The 26,920-nt window shown below is 40.8% G+C and overlaps 1 protein-coding gene across 1 annotated transcript in view; it reads left to right on the forward strand.

Annotated features, from left to right (window-relative positions):
* The window catches only part of LOC126176321 (fibrous sheath CABYR-binding protein-like), a 187,934-nt gene extending 167,334 nt beyond the window's left edge, over positions 1–20,600 (forward strand). Inside the window, exons 8-9 of the mRNA XM_049923471.1 lie at positions 1,609–1,772; positions 20,344–20,600. Coding sequence (XP_049779428.1) covers positions 1,609–1,772; positions 20,344–20,600 — 421 coding nt within the window. The remainder of the gene's footprint in view (positions 1–1,608; positions 1,773–20,343) is intronic.
* Positions 20,601–26,920: the final 6,320 nt, after the last annotated feature.

Consider the following 26,920-nt stretch of genomic DNA (forward strand, 5'->3'; position numbering starts at 1 on the left):
CACAATCAGAGATGTGAAATCTGGCAGCAGTCATTGTCAGTAGAGTGAGACAAGATTCACTGCTGTGTGGAACATTGAGGCAACTAGAATAGTCCTCTCAGATAGATAAATTCACTGCAAGCACTATTGGGTGGGCACAAGTTGGGTGACAATCATACACAGATGTGCCAGTACATGGAACTTGGTTGCACAGCGCAAAGTCATTTCTTCTGACTGGCTGCAGGTCACTGCACTGAGCTACAGTAGGGACATACATTATATGATGCTGACAGAAGTGGCTCTGCCTGGGTGCAGTGGACTTGGCTGCAAGAGAGAGTTGTGCAATCATGGCACAGTTGACAGTATTCTGCATTAGTGGGGGCATAGTGTTCTTGGCGGTGTTCTGCTCAGGCCTGGGTGCGAGACAAATGGCAATGTTCTGTGCAGGCATGGGTGTGGAGCAGGTCACGGGGAGATGGGGTTGTTGACATGCGAAGATTGTCGCTCCAGCCAGGCACATTGACATCAGAATCAGAAGTGATCGGGTGAAGTTGGCTGGACTTGGCCACTGTGAGGAAGGAAGGACACTGAGACTGTTGCAGCATGCAGTTTGTGCATGATGCGAAATGTTTGCTGTCCATGGCAAATGAAAGCAAATCCGTGCACCCAGAATGTTGCAGTCCAGTTAGTGCATAGGATTTCTGCAAGTAGGGTATGGTAACGAGATTCCACAGTAGAGCGTTGGTCATTGTCAATTGCTCAGCATCAGAAGTCGAATCAGAGTTGAAACACTTCACTTACACAGTTTATGTCTAAAGATGGTGGAAGAGATAGTTGAAAGCACTGTCTTGTCCAGAGCAGAAACCATTGGCATGATGTGCGAATTTTGGCAGTCAGTGGTTCATGCTGGTTGCATTGTCATAACAGTATGAATGTGAATTTTATTTGTATGGGGTCGTCACAAATTGTTGGGACCAGTGTAGAAGATCAAATAAATGATCTGTATGTAGAGTAATACCACTTTACAGAAGGCAATTTTCATGAGACATCTGCATATGAACAGAGAACAGTGCTGACTAAAGAGAGATGATTAAAGAGTTAGAGTGAGAGAGAGGGAGGGCAAAAACTGCCACAGCGTCTACAAAAATGCACCGACAAAAATGGTGATTATGTCGAAAAATAGCTAAATCTTCAAGCTGTAAACTAATGTTAACCATTGTAGAAATAAACAGGTCTATGTGCTTATAAAATAATAGGAGACCTTACTTTTGGGATTAGCCTCGAATATGCATCAAACGGTATATTAGAAGAAAAACAGCTACAGTGAAGAAAGTGACTGCCACCCCTCCTTTACTACTCAACTGCTGTTTTTTGTCTGAGACTTCAAACAAAACATTTATGTAGCTTTACACAGATCACTTCCAAACTTTCTGTATGCTGCAAAATTAAGATTGGTTTAATGCAAACATCCTACATCTTGCATCCTAGAGTCCAAATATTCTGATAAATTATGGGCATTAAGGTAGTCCTTTACTTTTTTTAATATCTGGAGATTTTTATCTTCCTTTCTGATGTCAATTTCTTATCCCACGTACAGGTGTTAATGTGCTTCTTTTCTTTTGTTTCCAGTAATGAGAAACTGGTAATCCAGTTAGACACGACTAACAAGGTACCACTGCTTAACATGGCAGCTCTTGGACCATCCTACTTCAGCCTGTCACCTGAAGAGGGCATCCGGGATTGTGAATACTTCTTCCCACCAAAGGAAGAAACATTTGAGGAAGAAGAAGAGGGTGAGGAGGAGGAGGAAGGAGAAAGGGAGGAAGAAGAGGAAGATGAAGAGGCATTCCTGGCAGCTGAAGAGGCTAAACTGAGGGGAGAAGAACCAATTCCGGAAGAAGGTGAAGAAGGAGAAGAGGAAGGTATATTATTATTGCTGTTGTTATTAATTACAACAAAGTTTTCATGTTTCTATGGCAACATTTCAGTTAGTGCATTTATAATATACATAGGCCTACTCAATTACTTATGACCAAAATTTGGTTAATTTATCACTACACATGGTCTTTAGTCTGCTTTGCAGTGTGTCGGGAGGACTTTAAGACCTCCCTTAGTAGCCTGAGGCATTCCATGTTCAAGTTACATATAAACAAATGTGCGTCCAGAGATTTTTTTCAGTCTAGCCTCTGGATTTGGTCACCTTCCTCCATTTTCAGTTTACTTCTAATATCAGCCCATGTCCTGCATCCCTTTGCACAAGAAACTGAGCTGTGCATGTTTTGGGGTCAGCAGGAAATGGAGAAATGGTGCCCACAATCCAGTGCCCCCAATCCCTGCATTTGCATGAAAATGAAACATCACACAAAAATCTTACTTATACTAACAAAGAGGTAGAGGGGCTGGCCAGTACTTACCTCAGCTCAGTACAACCGATAGATACACACAAAACAAAACCGAAAATTTATGTTCCTAGCTTTCAGAACAAATGTTCCTTCATCAGGGAGGAGAGAGGGGAAAGAAAGGGAAGAAGGGAAAGGAGATTCAGTTACTCACAACCCAGGTTATGAAGCAACAGGGAAAGGAAAATAGGGAGGGTAGCAAGGATGGAGGCATGGTTGTCAGAGGGAAGCCAAAGATATTCTACTGTAAGTACTGTGCCAGCTTCAAACCAAAGAGGATGCATACAGAAGTAAAGAGGTATATAGTATAAAGATAAACACATCCCTTTACACAAACATCCCACATACCCATGGTCTCTCTGCCCTTGAGCACTACCTCTCCCAACGCCCACCCGAAGATCTTCCAAAAACCTTGTTCCTCATCACACTTACCAACTTCATCCTCACCCATAATTACTTCACTTTTGTAGGCCAGACCTACAAACAAATCAGGGGAACGGCCATGGGAACCAGGATGGCTCCGTCCTATGCCAACCTCTTCATGGGCCGCATGGAGGAGGCTTTCCTGAAGACCCAACAGCTGCTTCCCCTGGCCTGGTATAGGTTTATAGATGACATCTTTGTGGTCTGGACTCATGGTGAAGAAACACTCCTTAATTTCCTCCATAACCTCAACTCCTTTTCGAATCTGAATTTCACCTGGTCCTTCTCCAAAACCCAAGCCACCTTCCTGGATGTTGACCTTCATCTTGTTGAAGCTCACATCCACACCTCTGTCCATATCAAACCCACAAACAAACAACAGTACCTTCACTTTGATAGCTGCCATCCATTCCACATCAAACGCTCCCTTCCCTACAGCCTAGGTATTCGTGGCAAACGTAACTGCTCCAGTGACGAATCCCTCAACAATTACACCAATAACCTGACCAGTGCTTTCCTCTCCCGCAACTATCCTGCAGACCTTGTCCACAAACAGATATGATTTTCTCAAGTCAACCCCTGAAATGAGATCATCCCTTGACAAAATTCTCCCCACACCACCCAGAGTTTCCTTTCGTCGGCCCCCTAACCTCCGTAACATCCTTGTTAAACCCTACAATATTCCCAGACTACCTTCTCTACCCAGCGGTTCCTACCCCTGTAACCGACCCCGCTGCAAAACCTGCCCCATGCATCCCCCTACAACCACTTACTCCAGCCCCGCTACTGGTAAAACGTACACAATTCAAGGCAGGGCCACATGTGAAACTACACATGTCATTTATCAACTGACATGCCTGCACTGCACAGCCTTTTACATCGGCATGACAACAACTAAACTGGCTGAGCGCATGAACGGACACAGACGAACTGTCCGCCTAGGAGATGCCCAATACCCAGTAGTGGAGCATGCCCTCCAGCATAATTCTAGAGACCTAGGAACCTGCTACACCATATGTGCCATTTGGCTTCTCCCACCCAACACCAGTCCCTCTGAACTGCGGAGATGGGAACTTGCACTCCAACACATCCTTTCATCCCGCCATCCCCCTGGACTGAACCTACGTTAAACAACCTCACTCCGATTTACTCTTCAGTTTTCTCCTCTTTCCCTTTCCTCTTAGCCATTCACGCATCTTTTCATCCTGCATAGTTGTGTTTATCTTTATACTATATACCTCTTTACTTCTGTATGCATCCTCTTTGGTTTGAAGCTGGCACAGTACTTACAGTAGAATATCTTTGGATTCCCTCTGACAACAATGCCTCCATCCTTGCTACCCTCCCTATTTTCCTTTCCCTGTTGCTTCATAACCTGGGTTGTGAGTAACTGAATCTCCTTTCCCTTCTTCCCTTTCTTTTCCCTCTCTCCTCCCTGATGAAGGAACATTTGTTCTGAAAGCTAGGAACATAAATTTTCGGTTTTGTTTTGTGTGTATCTATCGGCTGTACTGAGCTGAGGTAAGTACTGGCCAGCCCCTCTATCTCTTTGTTAGTATTTGTTTCACATCTCTATATGAGATTTTCCATTAATCATTTAGATCACCTATATGGTCCACATCCTTCATTGTTTTGTCCCTTTTGTTAGCTATCACTTACGTCTGTCATCTTAACATTTTCTCTTCTTCAGTGTTTTATATATCCATAAATAAATATTTTCGTCACCAACTGTGCTAGTTTCATCTTCCTCCTATTATCTTGTTCCGTTTATAGTCCTCTTCTCTTTTTTATTTATTGATTTATTTATTCAACATTCCATAGTTTTAACGTTCGTTATTCACTGTTTTCCAGCCAACAATCTCTTCCACACCTACTAGTATCATCAATTTCCGTCGATTTCTTGTTGCTGGCGATATTTTTGTGCCATTGGCTATCTTTCTCTGCCACAAGAAAATTTTTTTGGGACATTTTTGCGGCACGCGCGATCTTTTTTGCGGCACGCGCGATCTTTTTTGCGGCACGCGCGATCGCTTTTGCGGTACGCGCGATCTTTTTTGCGGTACGCGCGATCTTTTTTGCGGTACGCGCGATATCTTTTGCAGCACGCGCGATCCTTTTTTCGCCACTCGCTATCTCTGTTTTTGAGCAACGTGTGTTCTTTTCCCCTGATCTGGACATACTTGCTTGGTCTGGTCAACTTTTTCCGTATTTTTCTTATTTAGTGGTCTTCCTTTGGTATTGAACATTACCAACACAATTTCTTTCTTTCTCGTCCTTCCCTCCACATTTTATTCCTTCTTATGATTACTATTTCAATTTTAGTTATTTAATTTCCCTACCCACCAGTTACCCACTATGTACCCTAATCCTATACCACATTATTTACATTCATTCCGGAAACATGCATTCACCGTAGCCAAATTGCAATCCCACATACTTTTCCTCCGGTCCTGCTTAACCTTTGGAATTACCCCTAAAGGGCTTACCTTAAAAGTTCCCATCTCCGGGTGCAATTCCTCCTTCCACCAGTCTCTCCTGGACTTCCAGAACCTTCAATCCTTAGCCCTTACCCAACTTGTCCTGAATCTCTACACTACTTCATGTAACCACCACTCCCAACAGCTCCTATCTCTCTTCAAAGTCCTCCACCTCTCAAACCCTTGCTTGGAGAACACACTCAAGAACATCATCCTAGAAGCCAGCTGCAAACTTGAGTTCCATGCCACACAACACCTGAAAAAACTATCCACAGTGCTAGTGCAACACCTAAGAAGTGGGGTCCCTCTCCCTATCCCTCACAAACTCCAACCACAACAGAACCTTCAACAAACCCCCCTCATAGCCAACAAACCTAGCCTAGCCACCCTACTCAGTCTCCCCATTCCAGCACATACCCCACACAGACCAAATCTCAACTATAACCACAGTCAAATGCCACATATCGCCAGTCCCAATTCAGTCCTAAACCTCTCATCCAGATCCCTCTCTCCTCCAGAGACATCTGTTCTGTCAAAAGGCTTAACCTTTAGCCCCACGCCTAAATTCAACCACACTGCCCTGGTTAAAGATCTCCTCTCATTCACCCGGAACCTCAACTGGAAATACCACTTCACTACCCAAACACAGCCCCCAAATACTAGACCCAGTGTTGAACCCTGTCTAGAACAGTTCCGACTGCCTTCTCAAAGGGATCCTCCTCCCCTCCCCCAAAACCATCCCTTGCAGACATTTCAGGAATTCCTCACATTCAGTGTTGCCTCCCAGTCCTTCTTTAAGAACATCCCAACAACCCCCAACATCACCCCAGCTCAATCCCGTGCCATTAAGGAGCTGAAAATAGACTGCTGAAAATAGACCTCCCGGCGGATAAAGGCTCCACAACTGTCATACTTGACCGTGTGGAGTATGTGGCAGAAGGACTGCATCAACTCTCCGACACCTCAACCTACAAAGCTGTTACCCAGGATCCCATTCCCTCCATCCAGACTGAGCTGCAAAAAATCCTAAGAATCCAAGGTCCCTCACAAGGCCTCACAATGGCTTCCATAGAATTACTCACTCCACCTGAGCCACGTACCCCTACCTTCTACCTATTACCCAAAATCCACAAAGAGAACCATCCTGGCCGTCCCATTGTAGCAGGCTTCAAAGCTCCAACCGAACGTATCTCAGCCCTGGTAGACCAGCACCTCCAACCTATCACTCGCAGACTCCCATCCTACATCAAAGACACAAACCATTTCCTAGAACGCCTCAAATCCATTCCCACTCCTCTCCCACCTGAAACCTTTCTTGTCACCATAGATGCTACATCCCTTTACACAAACATCCCACATACCCATGGTCTCTCTGCCCTTGAGCACACTACCTCTCCCAACACCCACCCGAAGATCTTCCAAAAACCTCGTTCCTCATCACACTTACCAACTTCATCCTCACCCATAATTACTTCACTTTTGTAGGCCAGACCTACAAACAAATCAGGGGAACGGCCATGGGAACCAGGATGGCTCCGTCCTATGCCAACCTCTTCATGGGCCGCATGGAGGAGGCTTTCCTGAAGACCCAACAGCTGCTTCCCCTGGCCTGGTATAGGTCTATAGATGACATCTTTGTGGTCTGGACTCATGGTGAAGAAACAATGCTTAATTTCCTCCATAACCTCAACTCCTTTTCGAATCTGAATTTCACCTGGTCCTTCTCCAAAACCCAAGCCACCTTCGTGGATGTTGACCTTCATCTTGTTGAAGCTCACATCCACACCTTTGTCCATATCAAACCCACAAACAAACAACAGTACCTTCACTTTGATAGCTGCCATCCATTCCACATCAAACGCTCCCTTCCCTACAGCCTAGGTATTCGTGGCAAACGTATCTGCTCCAGTGACGAATCCCTCAACAATTACACCAATAACCTGACCAGTGCTTTCCTCTCCCGCAACTATCCTGCTGACCTTGTCCACAAACAGATCTCTCGAGCAATACATTCCTCCCCGTCCAACAACAATGTTCCTACCCCCAGACCACACAGAAGCATCCCCCTTGTCACCCAACATTATCCTGGCCTCGAAAACATCAACAAATTACTCCGCCAGAGATATGATTTTCTCAAGTCAACCCCTGAAATGAGATCATCCCTTGACAAAATTCTCCCCACACCACCCAGAGTTTCCTTTCGTCGGCCCCCTAACCTCCGTAACATCCTTGTTAAACCCTACAATATTCCCAGACTACCTTCTCTACCCAGCGGTTCCTACCCCTGTAACCGACCCCGCTGCAAAACCTGCCCCATGCATCCCCCCCACAACCACTTACTCCAGCCCCGCTACTGGTAAAACGTACACAATTCAAGGCAGGGCCACATGTGAAACTACACATGTCATTTATCAACTGACATGCCTGCACTGCACAGCCTTTTACATCGGCATGACAACAACTAAACTGGCTGAGCGCATGAACGGACACAGACGAACTGTCCGCCTAGGAGATGCCCAATACCCAGTAGCAGAGCATGCCCTCCAGCATAATTCTAGGGACCTAGGAACCTGCTACACACTATGTGCCATTTGGCTTCTCCCACCCAACACCAGTCCCTCTGAACTGCGGAGATGGGAACTTGCACTCCAACACATCCTTTCATCCCGCCATCCCCCTGGACTGAACCTACGTTAAACAACCTCACTCCCATTTACTCTCAAGTCCTGCAAGTGGTGAATCACCTCCTCGTAACATAGCCTGCCATGCCCAGATAAGCTTATCGCTATGATGTCAGGGGACTGTATATCTCGCTCATGAGGCAACAGCATGCTCATTCGACTCGAGGCAGCCGCACAAGACACACAGCCATGGCGTACAGGAGGAGGACGTATAGAAGGAAGAACAGAATGCCTGTTTACAAGAGTGTGGATAGTTTTTCTATTACTCCAAATGAAACAGGACAACAAGAACTACTTCAAGAACCTATAACGTTTGTTGGTTGCAAGATTGAATTTTCTTGTACAACTACAGAGGTTGTTAGTGGCAATTCGTGGTTGACAATTGCTATATTACGAGGAGGTGATTGACCACTTGCAGGACTTGAGAGTTATAACGAGAGAGATATAATACATTTTCGTACGTTTGCAATTGGAGTATTACCAAACAGGAATTATGGTACATGTGTAGTAACCACAGACAAACCATTTTCATTGTACACAAGGAATAGGAGGAAGATCAATGCTAATGAGAGACTCAATGTATGGTGTAAGATTAGTGGTGTACTTACAAAGTACATTGTATATCTCATTCTGGAAACATATTATTAGTCTTGAAAATAAACTTGGCACAAATGGCACTGCACAATCTGTTATTCGGAATGGACCTATATTCTTCTGTGGTTGTCGAGTTAATTTCTCACTTGATGTCACCATTGGAGCAGCTGGCAGTGGGTGGTTTACACTCGCTATTGTCCGCTGTGAAAATGCTTCCCTTCCGAGACTTGAATCTTTTGCCGACAGAGATGTCATCGCCTGCAAGACCTGGCACTGTGGAATCAACCCAAAGACTCAAAGTAGACCTGCATTGAGAGAGTATTGCTGAACAGAAGTTCTGAGGAGAGGCCTGATGTCATTAAATCAGTTTAAAGAAGACAAAAATAAAATTTGAAAATGCAGATGAGCTTGGTTGTGGCACCTGGCATAATGTTACAAAGCAATATGGAATGGAATGAGCACATAAGGATGATTGTAGGGAAGACGAATGGTTGACTTTGGTTTGTTGGGAGAATATTAGGAAAGTGTTGTTAGCCTGTAAGGGAAACTGCATATAGGATGCTAGTGCAACCCGTTCTTGAGCATGGCTCAAGTGTTTGGGATCTACACCATGTCATAATGAAGGAAGACAATGAAGCAATTTAGAGGCAAGCCACTAGATTCGTTACCAATATGTTTGAACAACATGCAAAGATTCCAAAGAGCCTTCAGGAACTCAAATGGGAAATACTGGAGGCAAGGGAATGTTCTTTTCAAAGAGCACTACTGAGAAAATTTAGAGAATCAGCATTTGAGGCTGACTGCAGAGGAATTCTACTTCCACCAATGTACATTCCACCAATGTACATTTCGGTTAAGAACCACAAAGACAAGATTAGAGAGATATGGAGGAATACAGATAGTCATTTTCCCCATCACTCTATTTGTGAGTGGAGCAGAAAAGGAAATAACTAGTAGGGATACAAGGTACCATTCACCATACAATATATGGTGGCTTGTGGTTTTTGTATGTAGATGTACTTGTAAAAGTAGATCCCAGTGAAAGTTATTGATGAGGTTGCTGTTGCTCCAGCTGACTATGTAGTGCATGTCCCAGTTGTGCTAGTGGTCATGCAATGTCATGAGAATTGTACATCCTATGGTTAACAGTACAGAAATTTTTGCAGTCTCTTTTACACTGGTTCCTGTATAAGATCCACATGGTGCAGCAAATGAGACCTCATGATATGCAGCAAAGATCCAAATTTTCTCTTCGGTTTCTTGCATGGATCAAGCTGATGACATGTGGTTGGGCAATATTCTGTGGAGTTCAAGACACATTTTACACTACAGCGTGCAGTGTATACACAGAACAGTGGAATATGATGTACTGTTAAACCACATGTTGTGCATGAAGAGCCATTGCACTCACCGAATGTGACTGTGTGGTGTGCATTCACAACCACCTTTATTCTCAGTCCATTCTTCTTTGAAGACAATTCGTCCAGAGGGCCTGTGTGATGATCTGTAATGTCTGCATGTTATTGAGGCCTCATCATACAACTGCATTTCTCGCTTTCGAAGCGCACATCTGCCTGGAAACAACTGTTTTCATGCAAAGATGGGGCAACACCTCATGTTGCTCATCCAGTGAAAGTCTGGTTAATGCTACCTTCCACGTGAGTTCACCTGATCTGAATCCAAAGGACTTTTGGTTATTTCTACATGATTCGAAGGTCAATATGCTCAAGCACTTTGCTCAGATTCCACCACAACACCTGCAAGGAAATGTTGACCACGTCATGTTATGGATGCAGCATCTTGTTGATATCCCTGATGCTCACATTGAGCAAGTTGTGTAAGCAGCGGTTAATAATAAAATCAACATTAAGCTTTTCTCACTTGTTTGATCTTTTCTGCCTGTGTTCTGTTCCTAATCCATTACATATGGAAACATATCTACACATCCTTCTTATATTCGCAGTGCCAAGTTTCCAACTGGTGGCCACAACTGGAACTCATTTTCTTCCATTGTAAATTGATTGCACATTAACAAATTAGTATATCCATTGTGTTTCTCTGCCATACAATAATTACAGTGCTACACTGGACTTCTGTAAATAGTTGCATTTTAATTATAACCACCCAGCATGTATAACTACTGTTGTTTTGTAATCATGTATATATTTAATTTTATATATTTAGCATGCTTCTGGCAGGAGATTTAAAAAAATAAAATAAAATAAACATTAATCTATATCCCACAAATAAATAGAATACAGAGACATTGTACTTGCTATGACTGCTACATTCCCCTGAAAGTGAAAGAGTATTGGATCAGTCCAGTTTGTCACAAAGAAGAACAGCTTAGATTGTTCTTCCCCCTCTCTACCTGTGTTGGGGTCACTGACCTGTTCCATCAGTGGCCAATATGATCCATGAAATGAAAGCATATTCAATTATGGAAATAGATGTAAATAGTCTGCCTATATCAGATAGAGTGAGTCAATCTTGCAAAAGAAATAGTTTCCAAAGTTGACAAGTATTTTCTGGAATTTCTTCTGGAATTTCTAGTCTTAAAAGTGTGTGTGCACCTTTCCTACATATCCCAGTAATCCCTAATTTCACACAGCTCAATTTTATTGGGAATGGAACCTAAGTGAGGCGAAGTCCGAGAAAAATATGTTTTTTGATAGAAAAGGTGCCACCCTCATGTACATATTCAGGAACTGAAATCAGATATAGACCTATTGTGGTGTGAATCCCATGCAGATAGAGTACTCCAGAAAAAGACTAACCAACGAACAGGGTGCCTATTCCCTTTATTTCCTTGCTCAGTCCTTTAAAAGATTCATTACTTGTTAGAAGACATTGTTTGACTTGCAGACTGCTCTCTTCATACGTATACTTCGAAATCAAATGTCACCTCTAGGTACTTGATTCCTCCTAGACTTTAATGAAATGGTGCCTTGAATCTTCTATAAAAAAAGGTTACCAACAGGTTCTTTTAACATTCCTGCACATCCCATAATTGATAACCCTCTTTTCTATTGTACTATGGTCATTCTCAGGAGTTTTGCAATTACTACAATATTACCAAAAGTAAATATTTGTAGCATATTTTACTGTAATCTTGTCCTGTCTTATTTGATACAATTATTACTTTTACATGAGTATTCGAAATATGTCTATAACTGTGTTTGTTTACATTACTTAACAACTACAAAGATCTTTACAGTGCTGCATTCACACAGCTTTATTTAAATTACAAAGAGAGTTAACTAATTACAACCCAAACTGTTTGTTTTGTATAAACAATGCAAATACAAAACATTGAAGGTACAAAACATAGGAGTTATATTCGAAAATCTGTCAAGATATAGCAGATTTTGGGTGTCCTGATTATTGATCTGTTCTTAATGTGTTTTCTCATTCTGGTACATTACAACAGGATGATACTGTCAAATTTTGAAGGGTTATAAAAATTGTCTTTAGGAACACATTGAGGACAGGAATCTCTGTGTAGTAACAGCATAGAATAATGATATAGGATGTCAAAGTTACAGGGACTAACACTTGTTGCAAGGGCAACCTCTTCAGAGCAGTTACATGCTGATGGACTGCAACTGATGGAGTACCCCCAAGATTCTGTCTTAGGTCTCATTCTGTTTTTGGTTTACATAAATGATCTACCACTTAATATTGGGTGCCACTCAGTTTTATTTTCAGATGACACATCTTTAATCATTGAAAGTAGCATTACAGATCAAATTCCACAAACTGTATAAAATACTTTAGGAAACTTAGATAACTGATTTGAATTAAATGGGTTAAAATTAAACATGGAAAAGACACAGTTAATGCAATTTAAAACAAAACAAGCAAAGTAAATGATATTCAGGTCAGTCACACAAACCAGGATTTGCAGGAAGCTAGCTGTGTGAAATTCCTAGGAATGCAACTAGATAAAAATCTATCATGGGGGTCACACATACAGTACTTTGCAAATAAATTAAATAGCCTAGCATATGCAATGAGAATATTGTACAATGCTACCAGTATGGGCATAAGAAGAGTAGTATATCACAGCTACTTTGAGTCAGTAATAAGTATGGAATTGTGTTTTGGGGTAACTCAAACCATATGTGTCGAATACTAAAACTTCAGAAAATCATCAATAAAATCACGCACAATGTAGGGCAAAGGAAATCATGTCGTCCACTCCTAAATGACAACCTGAAAATTTGAGCAGGAGAGAGCAAGTACTTAGGGCTGTTAATTTTAAAAGTTTGTTACTTTTGAAGAAAAATTATTGATTGCTTAATTAAGTAATTATTCAGTACTTTATATTATATTACTGGTAGTATAAGGAAAATTGTAAACAAGTTTTTTGTGTTCTGACAAGTCTCCTGTACTTTTAAGTCAATGGCTTGAAATTATTTGTTATGAGACAATAAATGTCTACTTCTACTATTGTAACTACTTGATTATTGATCTGTTCTTAATGTATTGTCTCATTCTGGTACATTAAAACAGGATGATACTGGCAAATTTTGAAGGGTTATAAAAGTTGTCTTTAGGAACACATTGAGGATAGGAACCTCTGTGCAGTAACAGCATAGAATAATGCTACAGAATGTCAAAGTTACAGGGACTAACACTTGTTGCTAGGCGACCTCTTGAGCAACAGTTACATGCTAATGGATTGCAACTGAAACTACTTGTAAGGAGCCTGACAGCATTCAGGGTGGTAATGGTATTGCACATGTTAATGCCTGTCATAATAACACACACTTGCTGCCAATGTTCTTTAGCATCTCATTGGATGACATTTCCACCAGATGAATGATCCTGTCCACAATTTGTTCCTTGATATTCCCTCTACAACACCTTTATGTCTGTTAGTATTGTTTTACATCGTTTATGTTCTAAATTACACTGCATTGTGGCACACTCTGACATGGATGGGTGCCAAAGAGAACGAGGGTGTCGACAGCATCTGGCTACTAAAAGGATTTCTACCCCTACATCTACATGGATAATCTGAAAATCACATTTAAATGCCTGGCAGAAGGTTCATCAAACCATCTTCACAATTCTCACTGATTCCAATCTCATACAGCACACGGAAAAAACGAACACCTATATCTTTCCGTGCGGGCTCTGATTTCCCTTATTTTATTATGTTGATTTGGGAGTGATATTAAGGCAATTAAAAGTGCGAGAAATGCAGGTGTCTTGAGGAGGAAGAAAAGATGCCTTGTGGAAAGATGGGTGTTTGGAGACAAAGAGAAGCACAGGAGGTCCTTCTGGTACAGCGAGTAGGGGAAGGGTAACGCTTTCTAGATGTGGTAAGGGTGCTCAGAAAACATGAACAGAAGGACATAAAACACGGTACAACTAATAAGAAAAGGAGGAAAAACAAGAGAGAAGGAAAGAGGCAGGGGAACTGTTGTTGTATGCAAACACGGTAAGAGTTGAAACTGCAGGAGGTAAGGCCGAGGAAAGAAGAAAATGATGCAGTGAATGGAGGTTCAGCAAGATGGAATGATAAACTAGATGAGCTAGAAAAAAAAAAAAAAACATGCAGAAAAATAAACAAAACACACGATGATACTTGAAATGATAAAGTTGCGCAGAAGGGTAAAACAACTATGTGCAATTTCATTTTCAGATGTAATTTATCATTTCAGTGTCTGTCTGATGTGGTTGGTGGGGACAAAACCTATTGAAATTTTTATGATTAATCACTTTTCATTGTCTTTCTGTCCTAAACTTAGCATCTAACATCAGCAACCCAAGCCAGCTGATATTTTTTGTGTATACTCTTGTTCTAATCTTAGAATGACTTGACAATTGCAGTTAACATAGATATGGAGGGAGCTATGGGTGAAAACCATGGGCTTCAAATTTTGCATGGGTAAATGTATATGTACAATGTATATATACCACTTTTAATAAGTTACACAGTGTTTTAATCAGCATGAAGCTCAACTGGCTGACACCAGTTTTAAGAAATCAGTTAGGTTCTGGGCTCCATCGGAGAATATAAGAAACACATTCTGCAGCCACACCTGAAGGATCTCAGTTTACTAGGAGAGTTATGTAAGAAACATGTTAGGAACGATGATGCCAGTCTTCCCCCCCCCCCCCCCCCCCCCCTCCCTCCAGAAACAAATTACTTATTTTTGAACACAGCTCCATTTTGCATGGGTAAATGGCTGACCCATATGCCAGCCATTTTTATAACTGCTCAAAAAATTAGGAATTTTCAGTTTCTCTAAAATGCCCCTCTGTCTCAACTATAATATCCTCGTTTGTGGTATTTTAATCTGTGAGACATTTATTCATGTTGGGGAATAAGCAGAAATTGCATGGAGACAGGTCAGCCAAATATGGCACAAGTGGCAACAATTCATAACACAATTCATGCAGTTTTGAAGCGACAACTCCGGATGAATATTCTGGTCCATTGTCATGGTGAAACAGCAGTTCCTAATTTGCCAAGTGAGATTGTGTTGACTTAAATTACTCATCAATATCTCACTGTAGTAGTGTCAACCAATATTCTCCTTCTGCTTTTTCTATAGATTATGTGATTATCAGACACTTTGCACTTAAAACATCACTGCCATAACTTTTCCAACCAATAGGATCTTTTTGTCCTCTTTGGAAAAAATTCACTGGAAGCAACTCTTTTTTTAATTTTTGCTTCACTTCTGGGTATAATGATGAATTCAAGTCTCATTAGTGTTGTCAACTTGATGCAAAAGTCCTTCAGAACTCTGCAACTCTGCTTATATTGCTCAGATCACAGTGTGAAAGCTGATTTTTTTAAATTATATGTTTCAGCCTCAGGTCGCAAAATTACCAGTCTCGACTTATTATCAAGTCATCATCAGAAGGTCTATTCAAAAAGAAAGAAAAGGAGAAGTAAAATACTAGCAAATGAAATTACAGGCCAAATTAAGTTCTACAGTCAACTATACGTACTGTAATATGTTACATAATAAATTGTCTACTGCAGATGCACACAGAAGCACTCAAATGTAAATTTTTTTTCTACAGTCAACTATACGCACTGTAATATGTTACATAATAAATTGTCAACTGCAGATGCACACAGAAGCACTCAAATGTAAACATATCTGCACTCTGATTGTTGGAAATGAAGGCTATAGTTGACTATGTAAAATGGTAATTCTTAAACCAGAAGCACATGATTAAAATATTCACAATCTATATCTTAAAATTACCTCTCTTATATCATTATGCAGTCAATTGTAGCTTTCAGTTCCAGCTATCAGAGCACAGATATGTTTCCTTTGTGAGTGCCTCTCAAACCCTCTACAACTGTTGCATAATGTGCTGCAGTGTGTGTGGTTCTCTGTAGAACTAAATTTGGCATGTAATTTAGTTTGTTAGGATTTTACTACACCCTTTTTTTATTTTTCAAACAATTCATCTGATGTTCATTGTGACAGAATCTCCAGCTGCAATGAATTTTTTAAATGATTTCATGATGTCTTCAGCTGACATTCTCTTTATCTGATGTACAGTTGCACAATTTTGTCCTTAGGCCATTTTCAGGTATCTAAAATGGAAGCATTATGTATTGGATACATTAGTATCAGTTATGAATTTAACACAGGAACAAGTCATATCTCAAAATATGCTAGCAGAGTTATAAATTACTTTAAGGTCAAGTCTTTAATGGAATATTATGCCATGTATGGCTTTGCTTCTATGGCTGCTTGTAATTCATATAAAACAAATTAGAAATAGTTTTTCATTCTTTTAGGAGCAAGTTCCATTTGCACAGTTGTTCCAAATGTCTTATATATAAGGTTGATGTTTTTAATTTATTTACATAGGAAGATTATAATTATTTTACAGAAATTCATTAATTAATCTAAGCAAGTCTTTGTTCTCTATTACATTTGACTACAGTTCATTGTTGGTGTAAATATGATTGTATGTAATTTCTTTTAAAAACTTGTAAATATTTGTTCTATTGTTGTGTGAGCACGTCATTTTTTAATAGTTCTTACAAAGGTCCAACCACAAAACTCTAATGAAACAATACTGAAAACCATGAAAATTGAGTAAAATCTTTCGTAATATGATTTATGGTTGTATGATCTTTCATATTTATCAATAAGAATAGCAATAATTATTCATTCTATGGTGCTACAGTGCTTTGCTGCATGACATAAATAGTTGTCTAGGAATTTTACATTTTTCACATCTTTTTGTTCTTTTAAAACTCTGTCCAATGTATAATGCTTCTGTTTTAGATTCTTGAAAATGACCTGAGGTCAAAATTGTACGATTGTACATCAGACAAAGAGAATGTCAGCTGAAAGCGCCACAAAATCATTTTAAAAAAATCATCTGATGATGATTTGGTAATAAGTTGAAACCATTAATTATATCACTTGTGTGACCAGATGTTTAAATACATAATTAAAAAAAAACAATCACTGTATCTCCCTAATGCAGTATGCAATGCCTATGCTGTCAAAACTGAAAGGCCCACACAAATTTTTTTCTTCATCAACCACATAGAATATTAGGTACCATTCTTGTTGACATGCACAGGAGCTCTGCTATTCAGTGCATTTCCATCCATCAGTCAGGAAGAATCATGTTTTGGACTTTATCATTTTTTCAGTAACCACTTCTGTTGGACATCTTAGCTGGCCTCTATCAAATGTAGATTGGAACAATATTTAACTGTTGTCATTGATGGTGGATGTTTACCATCAGTAGCATCCAATTTCATTTTTACCCTGTCACTCATTTCCTCATTCAAAAACAAAAAGCGAATCACTGAACAATATGATATATCTTCCATCTCAGCAATAATCACATAGCACAATTTGCTGATATGGCTGCCAAATCCAATCACATCTATTGATTTTGTTCCAATAAGATCGATGTGTTGAGTTCTGTCTGTGAAGAAATTATGAATGCAGTGACAAATCTTGTCCAGTGCTCGGTAACCTCATATTATTTCACTAAATGACAGTGCAAAACTGTTTCAACTGCCTTCTTACAATCAAGAAACATGGCATCAACCTGGAAGCCAATGTGTACTGTTCTCTGGTATCTTGATCAATTGGAGTCAGCTGAGTTATGCAACGTCTCTGTTTTCATAATCCATGTTTGTTGTTATAGAAGAGATCATTGTGCTCCAAAATCATCAAAATATGTAAACATACAACATGTTCCACAGTTACATAACAGATTGCTGTCAGTGTATAGGCCTATAATTATATGCATCTGTCCTACAACCCATCTTGAAAGCAAGGGTGACCTGGTTTTTTCTCCCCCCCCCCCCACCCACCCCCACCGCCCCACCCCCAGCCGCTAAGTACACTTCATTGACCTAGTGATCTCTTGCTAGAAAAAGAGCAAGAAAAGAGCAAGTTCTTTCACATAATCTCTATAGAATCTACTAATCAGTGTCATTTTTGTTTTATAGTCATCTAATACGTGGTGGAATACAATGGTAAAACCAACATCTGCTCTTCAGCCATAGATGCCAACTGAACTAACCTCATAAGCACATTACATCATTCTAAAATGTGGACAGATCTTGCACTGTCATTATTTTACAGAACCTTTCATTAGCTGTTACTTAACTGTGGTTGTACTGTCATGATTTTTCATGAGCATAGCACTTAAAAACCAAACCTTACAATTCTCTCATTCTCAGGACATTAGTCTGGTGACAAGAGCTGTCAGAATTTCTACAGAGGTTCAGCCAATCACTGAACTTGTACGTTTTATTTTTAAGCAAATTCCATTCTTTATGCATAGTTAGATTATGAAAGAAATTTTAAAACCTACTTATTCTGATGAATATAAACAAGGCGACCTTGCTGGCTGTCAATTATTTTACCCTGTTACTAACTTTATCATTTAATAGTGACAATATTATGAAAAGGACAGATTACTACTCACCATGTAGAGGAAGTGCCGAGCCAAGTCAAGCAATAGATATAGACTGCAACACATTTAAGATTCCAGCTGTGATGAAGCAAGCTGGGATCTTTTTTTTTTTTTTTTTTCCTCTCTTGTTTGCCATCTTCCTCCGTAAATTCGTTTTTTCATGTTTAACTAATTACCATTCACTTACATGAATATAATCTGCATTTTCATAAAAGAGAAAGGTTGGCCTTCAGTTTGAAAGATTATAACACCAGATCTAGTTTCGTGCTTAGTTTTGTGTATGTCATCAATTTCCTAATTTATTTTGACTATTCCTAGTTAATAACTTTTGTTATAGTGCGAAATCAGTAATTGTTTTGTAACTTAAATTCTATTGTTGACTTACAAACAAACATAAATTCTGTACTAATTTTAAACATTTGGAAGACAAAACACTGGCATTCTTTAAGTATTTATTTGGCTCTATTCAAAAAACATGTTAGCAAAGAAATCTCCTAATTAATTCCAAAGCAATAACCAGTTTCATCAAAATTATTGTTTGTATAACTATATCTGTTAATTTCATCATTTAAACAAATAATTCAGCTTAACCCTCGTGGTAGAAGAAATTGTTAACAAAGAACCAATTTTTCAATGTATTCACTTAATTTAATGAGTTAAGTTTTAATTGTAATTTCTGTAAATTAAACATCAAACAATGTATAGTTCCAGTATCCATTATTGTGATAATATATAAAGGCCAAATTTTTGGTCCCGAGACAGGCAGTCCATTGCCGATTTTCAGGTGAGAAACCCATGCTGGTTAGGTCAACAACAATGCATCAACTTAACTGCAAAATAAGTGTAACCCAATTACGCTGTGTGTTAAACAATGTCAGTGTCTGTTCAATATGTACTGTATTATTCTGCAAGAACTGTGAATTGTGTGGTTAAGTTTTTACTGCTCATAGATATTCAAGAGTAAACTATTGTAGCAGTATGCTGATGTTTGCCCGTGACCTATTAATGAGGCTTATCAAAATTTGCCAATAGTTAACTGGCCACATAACTGTGCAATATTGGGGGGGGGGGGGGGGGGGGGGGGAGGAGGGTTGTGAACACTGAAAGTAAAGAACTGTGAAATGCAACTGTGCAACTGTTGGCTACATCATTTACAGTTATCAGTGTTGAACTTATCACCCCCCCATTTTTCAGCCAGTATCACAATGCAGTACGTTGACACTGAGGACCATCAATGAAGAAATAAAGCAGGCGAATGTCACATGGCCAGAAGGCTTCCTTCTAAAGCAGAACACAACACACAAGCACAACTCACACATACAAGAACATCACCTCTGCCCTCAGCAGCTGGAGTGCCTGTTTAACAAGGTGCAGGTTACCCAATTACAAGTAAATAAAAAAATTCACTGTTAGTATGATGCAGTACTCCTTTTTTCCAGAATATGCTGAACTTCCCTCCTTATTCCCCGGTACATGTATATTAAAACAGTCAACAAGTTTTGTGTGTGACCTCTTTCGTCTTTAAAGCATTTGTGCAATATAATGTACAGAAATAAAGCTACACAAACAGAGCATAAAATGACTTTTCCCTCTTTTTTCCTCCCTGTGATCTTCAATTGACAACTTGTGGGAGGGAGGAGGGGTGGCTCCTGAAAATATGCTGTCTGCTGTAAAATGTGTTCGATAAACCCTCTGCCAGGCACTTAAATGTGATTTGCAGAGTATCCATGTACATGTAGATGTACATGTTAAATCAGCTGACAGATAATATGTTTGTCTGTAAGGCTTTCTTTCACATCATATCATTTTGCAAAAATGACTTTCGATTAACAAATGAGCATTTGCTGGGTCTAGGTGCAGAGGAGGGCGCAGCCGCAGAAGAAGGCACGGCTGCAGAAGAGGGTGCAGCGGCTGCACCAGAGGAAGGTGGAGTGCCGGCCGCAGAGGTGCCTGCAGGAGTGGAGCAGGAGGCAGCCGCAGCCCCTGCCCCTGCCGCAGACGCGGCTCCGGCAGCAGAGCCGAGCTCCGAGGCAGGCAATGGTCCAGGGGTGGCAGCTGCCACTCCACAGGAGGAGGACCAAAAGGCTGAAGGGGAGGCACCGCCAGCCTAGCTTCTCTGTTTGTCTCTGCTGGCTATTGTTACAAGTGATCTGTCAGTATAATAGAAAATAAACTGTTTGACAGTATGGGTTCAGAGTTCATGATGGCAGCACTGTGTATTTATATTTTTTCTGTGTACAAGTCTACATCTACATCTGCATCTACATGTATACTCTGCAAGCCACCCAACAGTGTGTGGCAGAGGGCACTTTACGTGCCACTGTCATTACCTCCCTTTCCTGTTCCAGTTTGCAGAAAGAACGACTGCCGGAAAGCCTCCGTGCATGCTCAAATCTCTCTAATTTTACATTCGTGATCTCCTCGGGAGGTATAAGTAGGGGGAAGCAATATATTCGATACCTCATCCAGAAATGCAACCTCTTGAAACCTGGACAGCAAGCTACACTGCAATGCAGAGCGCCTCTCTTGCAGAGTCTGCCACTTGAGTTTGCTAAACATCTCTGTAATGCTATCACGCTTACCAAATAACCCTGTGATGAAATGCGCCGCTCTTCTTTGGATCTTCTCTATCTCCTCTGTCAACCCGTCCTGGTACGCATTCCACACTGACGAGCAATACTCAAGTATGGTCGAACGAGTGTTTTGTAAACCACCTCCTTTGTTGATGGACTACATTTTCTAAGGACTCTCCCAATAAATCTCAACCTGGCACCCGCCTTACCAACAATTAATTTTATATGATCATTCCACTTCAAATCATTCTGTACGCATACTCCCAGATATTTTACAGAAGTAACTGCTACCAGTGTTTGTTCTGCTATTCTATAATCATACAATAATTGATCCTTCTTTCTATGTATTTGCAATACATTACATTTGTCTATGTTAAGGATCAGTTGCCACTCCCTGCACCAAGTGCCTATTCGCTGCAGATCTTCCTGCATTTCGCTGCAATTTTCTAATGCTGCAAATTCTCTGTATACTACAGCATCATCTGTGAAAAGCCACATGGAACTTCCGACACTATCTACTGGGTCATTTATATATATATTGTGAAAAGCAATGGTCCCATAACACGCCCCTGTGGCACACCAGAGGTTACTTTAATGTCTGTAGATGTCTCTCCATTGAGAACAACATGCTGTGTTCTGTTTGCTAAAAACTCTTCAGTCCAGCCACACAGATGGTCTGATATTCTGTAGCTCTTACTTTGTCTATCAGGCGACAGTGCGGAACTGTATCGAACGCATTCCGGAAGTCAAGGAAAATGGCATTTACCTGGGAGCCTGTATCTAATATTTTCTGGGTCTCATGAACAAATAAAGCGAGTTGGGTCTCACACGATCGCTGTTTCCGGAATCCATGTTGATTCCTACAGAGTAGATTCTGGGTTTCCAGAAATGACATGATACGTGAGTAATAAACATGTTATAAATTATACAACAGATCGATATCAGAGATATAGGCCTATAGTTTTGCAAATCTGCTCGACGACCCTTCTTGAAAACTGGGACTACCTGTGCTCTTTTCCAATCATTTGGCAACTTCCGTTCCTTTAGAGACTTGCGGTACACCGCTGTTAGAAGGAGGGGCAAGTTCTTTTGTGTACTCTGTGTAAAATCGAACTGGCATCCTGTCAGGTCCAGTGGACTTTCCTCTGTTGAGTGATTTCAGTTGCTTTTCTATTCCTTGGACACTTATTTCAATGTCAGCCATTTTTTTGTTCGTGTGAGGATTTAGAGAAGGAACTGCAGTGTGGTCTTCCTCTGTGAAACAGCTTTGGAAAAAGGTGTTTAGTATTTCAGCTTTGCGTGTGTCATCCTCTGTTTCAATGCCATCACCATCCCAGAGCGTCTGGATATGTTGTTTTGATCCACTTACTGACCAGAACTTCCTAGGATTTTCTGTCAAGTCGGTACATAGAATTTTACTTTCGAATTCACTGAACGCTTCACGCATAGCCCTCCTTATGCTAACTTTGACATTGTTTAGCTTCTGTTTGTGTGAGAGGTTTTGGCTGCGTTTAAATTTGCAGTGAAGCTCTCTTTGCTTTCGCAGTAGTTTCCTAACTTTGTTGTTGAACCACAGTAGGTTTTTCCCGTCCCTCACAGTTTTACTCAGCACTTACCTGTCTAAAACACATTTTACGATTGCCTTGAACTTTTTCTATAAAGTCATGTCATGCTTCAATAAGGAAACAAGCTTTCAAACATGTTTATCCTTTTCATCATAAGGACTGAGATTATCTGAGGGCAGGATTTAGTTTAACAGAGAAGCAAGGCTTCCATTATTTACATAATAATGATAAATTGTTGCACAACATAGGTAATTGCAGGTCCAAGTGCAGAGAAAACTGACTCTGTCATCCAACTAGCAATAGCCAGATTCCAGTTAAAAGTAGGGCATGTCATTTCCTTGCAATGCAAACACAGAGAATAATCGTGGAAAATGCCATTGCAGGCAGCTGTGATGTCTTACTGTGAATGCAATTAAATTTATTTAGGATGCGAATGAGTAGCAGCTCTGAAAGAAAAAATAGTGGGATGTGCCAACAATATTATAAGTTAAATTAAGTTGATGATCTGCAAATTGTGGACTCAGAGACACTGTGTAGAGCACGGGGGATTTGAATGTCTACAACACAGAAGAAGAAGCAAAGTGCACATGAATAAATACCTCTTGGTGATATGGAAAAATGCATTACCAGCCAACAAGTTCTTCAATAACAATAATAACTTTGAAAGTAGACTGGGGGAGGGCAGTGAGAATTTGGATCGAGAAGTGGGGCATGCCAGGGTAATCCGTGCAGGTGTGTGAGTCGCTTTGCAAGGTGGCTCAGTGGCTAAAACACCTGCCTAGTAAGCAGGAGACCCAGATTCGATTCTCGGCCTTAGTACAAATTTCAATTTGCTGCTTCACTCATTATACATGAAAGGATATTGCAGAGACATGGCTTAGCCACTGGCTGAGGAATGTTTCCGGAATGAAATTTGCACTTTTCAGTGGAGTGTACACTGGTATGAAACTTCCTGGTGGATTAAAACTTTGTGCAAGACTGTGACTCAAACTCCTGTGTGAGGATGTTTACACTAGCTTTCAAGCTCTTGATCTTTCTTTTTTTTTTTTTTCTTTTAGTAAATGTACATGTAGGCACCAAAACAGACACCCCTACAGCTTCAGCAAGATTCACTGAAGCGATGGCTCTGTTGGTTTGGGTGTCTGTGTTGTTGTATGTGTGAATATGTGTACATTTACTACAGAAAGATCAAGAGCTCTAAAGCTAGTGTAAATACTGTTTTCCATTGCATTTTCTATGTGCCATACATCAGTCAGCTATAAGTGAGTAGCTGCCTTTTCTTTATCTTGTATATTATTCCATCCAAGAACTTCCACTGTTGTGCTAAAATATATCAACCATACAATAATCATCAGGCACTCTATGATTTGGAAACCATTTGTGCTTGTTTGATATTTGGAATAGCATTGTGCATTGTTCGCTGCAACAGGCAGGAGATGTTCTTGTTGGTGCCACACATTTTAGCGATTTTCACCATGTAAACTCACGCTACAGTATTCTTCTTCAGCATGCCAGTGAATAAGTGTGCACAGAATCAGCTAAGTGAAAGATCTGTGCCATGCGTTTGTTTATTTATATATAAAAGCTGATTTTGGGGTTTTGCTTTGTTTGAGACTGCCGGAACTTTCTCGAACGCCTGGAAGCCTTACCCAGTCTGTAACCCCTGGAAACCATCCTTGTAACCATTGATGCCACTTCCTTATACACAAATATTCCGCACGTCCAGGGCCTCGCTGCAATGGAGCACTTCCTTTCACGCCGATCACCTGCCACCCTACCTAAAACCTCTTTCCTCATTACCTTAGCCAGCTTCATCCTGACTCACAACTTCTTCACTTTTGAAGGCCAGACATACCAACAATTAAAGGGAACAGCCATGGGTACCAGGATGGCCCCCTCGTACTCCAACCTATTCATGGGTTGCTTAGAGGAAGCCTTCTTGGTTACCCACGCCTGCCAACCCAAAGTTTGGTACAGATTTATTGATGACATTTTCATGATCTGGACTCACAGTGAAGAAGAACTCCAGAATTCCCTCTCCAACCTCAACTCCTTTGGTTCCATCAGATTCACCTGGTCCTACTCCAAATCCCATGCCACTTTCCTTGACATTGACATCCACCTGTCCAATGGCCAGCTTCACACGTCCTTCCACATCAAACCCACCAACAAGCAACAGTACCTCCATTATGACAGCTGCCACCCATTCCACATCAAACGGTCCCTTCCCTACAGCCTAGGTCTTCATGGCAAACGAATCTGCTCCAGTCCGGAATCCCTGAACCATTACACCAACAACCTGAAAACAGCTTTCGCATCCCGCAACTACCCTCCTGACCTGGTACAGAAGCAAATAACCAGAGCCACTTCCTCATCTCATCAAACCCAGAACCTCCCACTGAAAAACCCCAAAAGTGCCCCACTTGTGACAGGATACTTTCCGGGACTGGATCAGATTCTGAATGTGGCTCTCCAGCAGGGATACGACTTCCTCAAATCCTGCCCTGAAATGAGATCCATCCTTCATGAAATCCTCCCCACTCCACCAAGAGTGTCTTTCCACCGTCCACCTAACCTTCATAACCTCTTAGTTCATCCCTATGAAATCGCCAAACCACCTTCCCTACCCTCTGGCTCCTACCCTCGTAACCGCCCCCAGTGTAAAACCTGTCCCATGCACCCTCCCACCACCACCTACTCCAGTCCTGTAACCTGGAAGGTTTACACGATTAAAGGCAGAGCCACGTGTGAAAGCACCCACGTGATTTACCAACTGACCTGCCTACACTGTGAAGCTTTCTAAGTGGGAATGACCAGCAACAAACTGTCCATTCGCATGAATGGACACAGGCAGACAGTGTTTGTTGGTAATGAGGATCACCCTGTGGCTAAACATGCCTTGGTGCACGGCCAGCACATCTTGGCACAGTGTTACACTGTGCGGGTTATCTGGATACTTCCCACTAACACCAACCTGTCAGAACTCTGGAGATGGGAACTTGCCCTTCAGCATATCCTGTCTTCTCGTTATCCGCCAGGCCTCAATCTCCGCTAATTTCTAATTTCAATACCTCACCTGTCTTTCAACAACATCTTTGCCTCTGTACTTCCGCCTCGACTGACATCTCTGCCCATCTCTTTGCCTTTACAAATGTCTGCTTGTGTCTGTGTATGTGCGGTTGGATATGTGTGTGTGTGTGCGCGAGTGTATACCTGTCCTTTTTTCCCCCTAAGGTAAGTCTTTCCACTCCCGGGATTGGAATGACTCCTTATCCTCTCCCTTAAAACCCACATCCTTTTGTCTTTCCCTCTCCTTCCCTCTTTCCTGACGAAGCAACCGTTGGTTTCGAAAGCTTAAATTTTGTGTTTATGTTTGTGTTTGTTTGTGTGTCTATCGACCTGCCAGCACTTTCGTTTGGTAAGTCACATCTTCTTTGTTTTTAGATATAACTATTATGTATCTTAGACAGAGTATGGCAGATCAACTGTGTGGTTTCGTCTTGTATTGTGAGTGTGGACAGGTGACCTAAGGGGATATTGAGCTATGTTTTCTTTTACGTGTAGTAAGCAATAATAGATGTACAAACAAAGAACTGTCATGATGTTAAGTTTTTTGAAATGTTCCCTGCATGTATCCCTAGGAGATAAACCCACTACACATCGAAGATTTTTTTTTTTGCCATCTGAAAATTGATATTGAATTGGGAGAATTTCCCCAGAGCAGAATACCATATGAAAGATGGTGTTGGATATAAGCAAAATATGAATGCAGCAGTAAGTTTTGGCTGACATTACTCCTAAGCTTATAAAGTAGGAACATAGCACGTGCAAGTTTAGAACAAACGTATGTGATATGTTTATGCTAGCTAAGTTTCTGGTCAATCATCATTCCTAGCAGTTTAAAGGACTTATTTTCTTTGTTTGATACCTTCAAATTAAAGAATATTTCCTCAGTTTTTGTTTCATTTATGAATAGGGAGTTTGCGCTAAACCAACAAACCGATTTTTCAAATATTATATTATTTTTTTCTCGTACAGATTCAAGAGTCTGTCCTGAATTGATAAAAGTTGTATCGTCTGCATAGAGGACTGTTTTACAGGGTAAATACTGTGGCATATCATTAACATACACTACAAACAGGAAGGGCCCAAGTATGGAGCCCTGTGGCATACCTCTTTTTATTGTTTGTGGATTTGACAGCTGCCCATTTACACTAACAAATTGTACTCTGTTGCTTAAGTATGATTCTAATAATTTCAGGGTTCCTCTTCCATGCCGTAGTGTCTTAATTT

The sequence above is a fragment of the Schistocerca cancellata genome, chromosome 3, assembly GCF_023864275.1.
Source record: "Schistocerca cancellata isolate TAMUIC-IGC-003103 chromosome 3, iqSchCanc2.1, whole genome shotgun sequence".
Taxonomy (NCBI): Eukaryota; Metazoa; Arthropoda; class Insecta; order Orthoptera; family Acrididae; genus Schistocerca; species Schistocerca cancellata.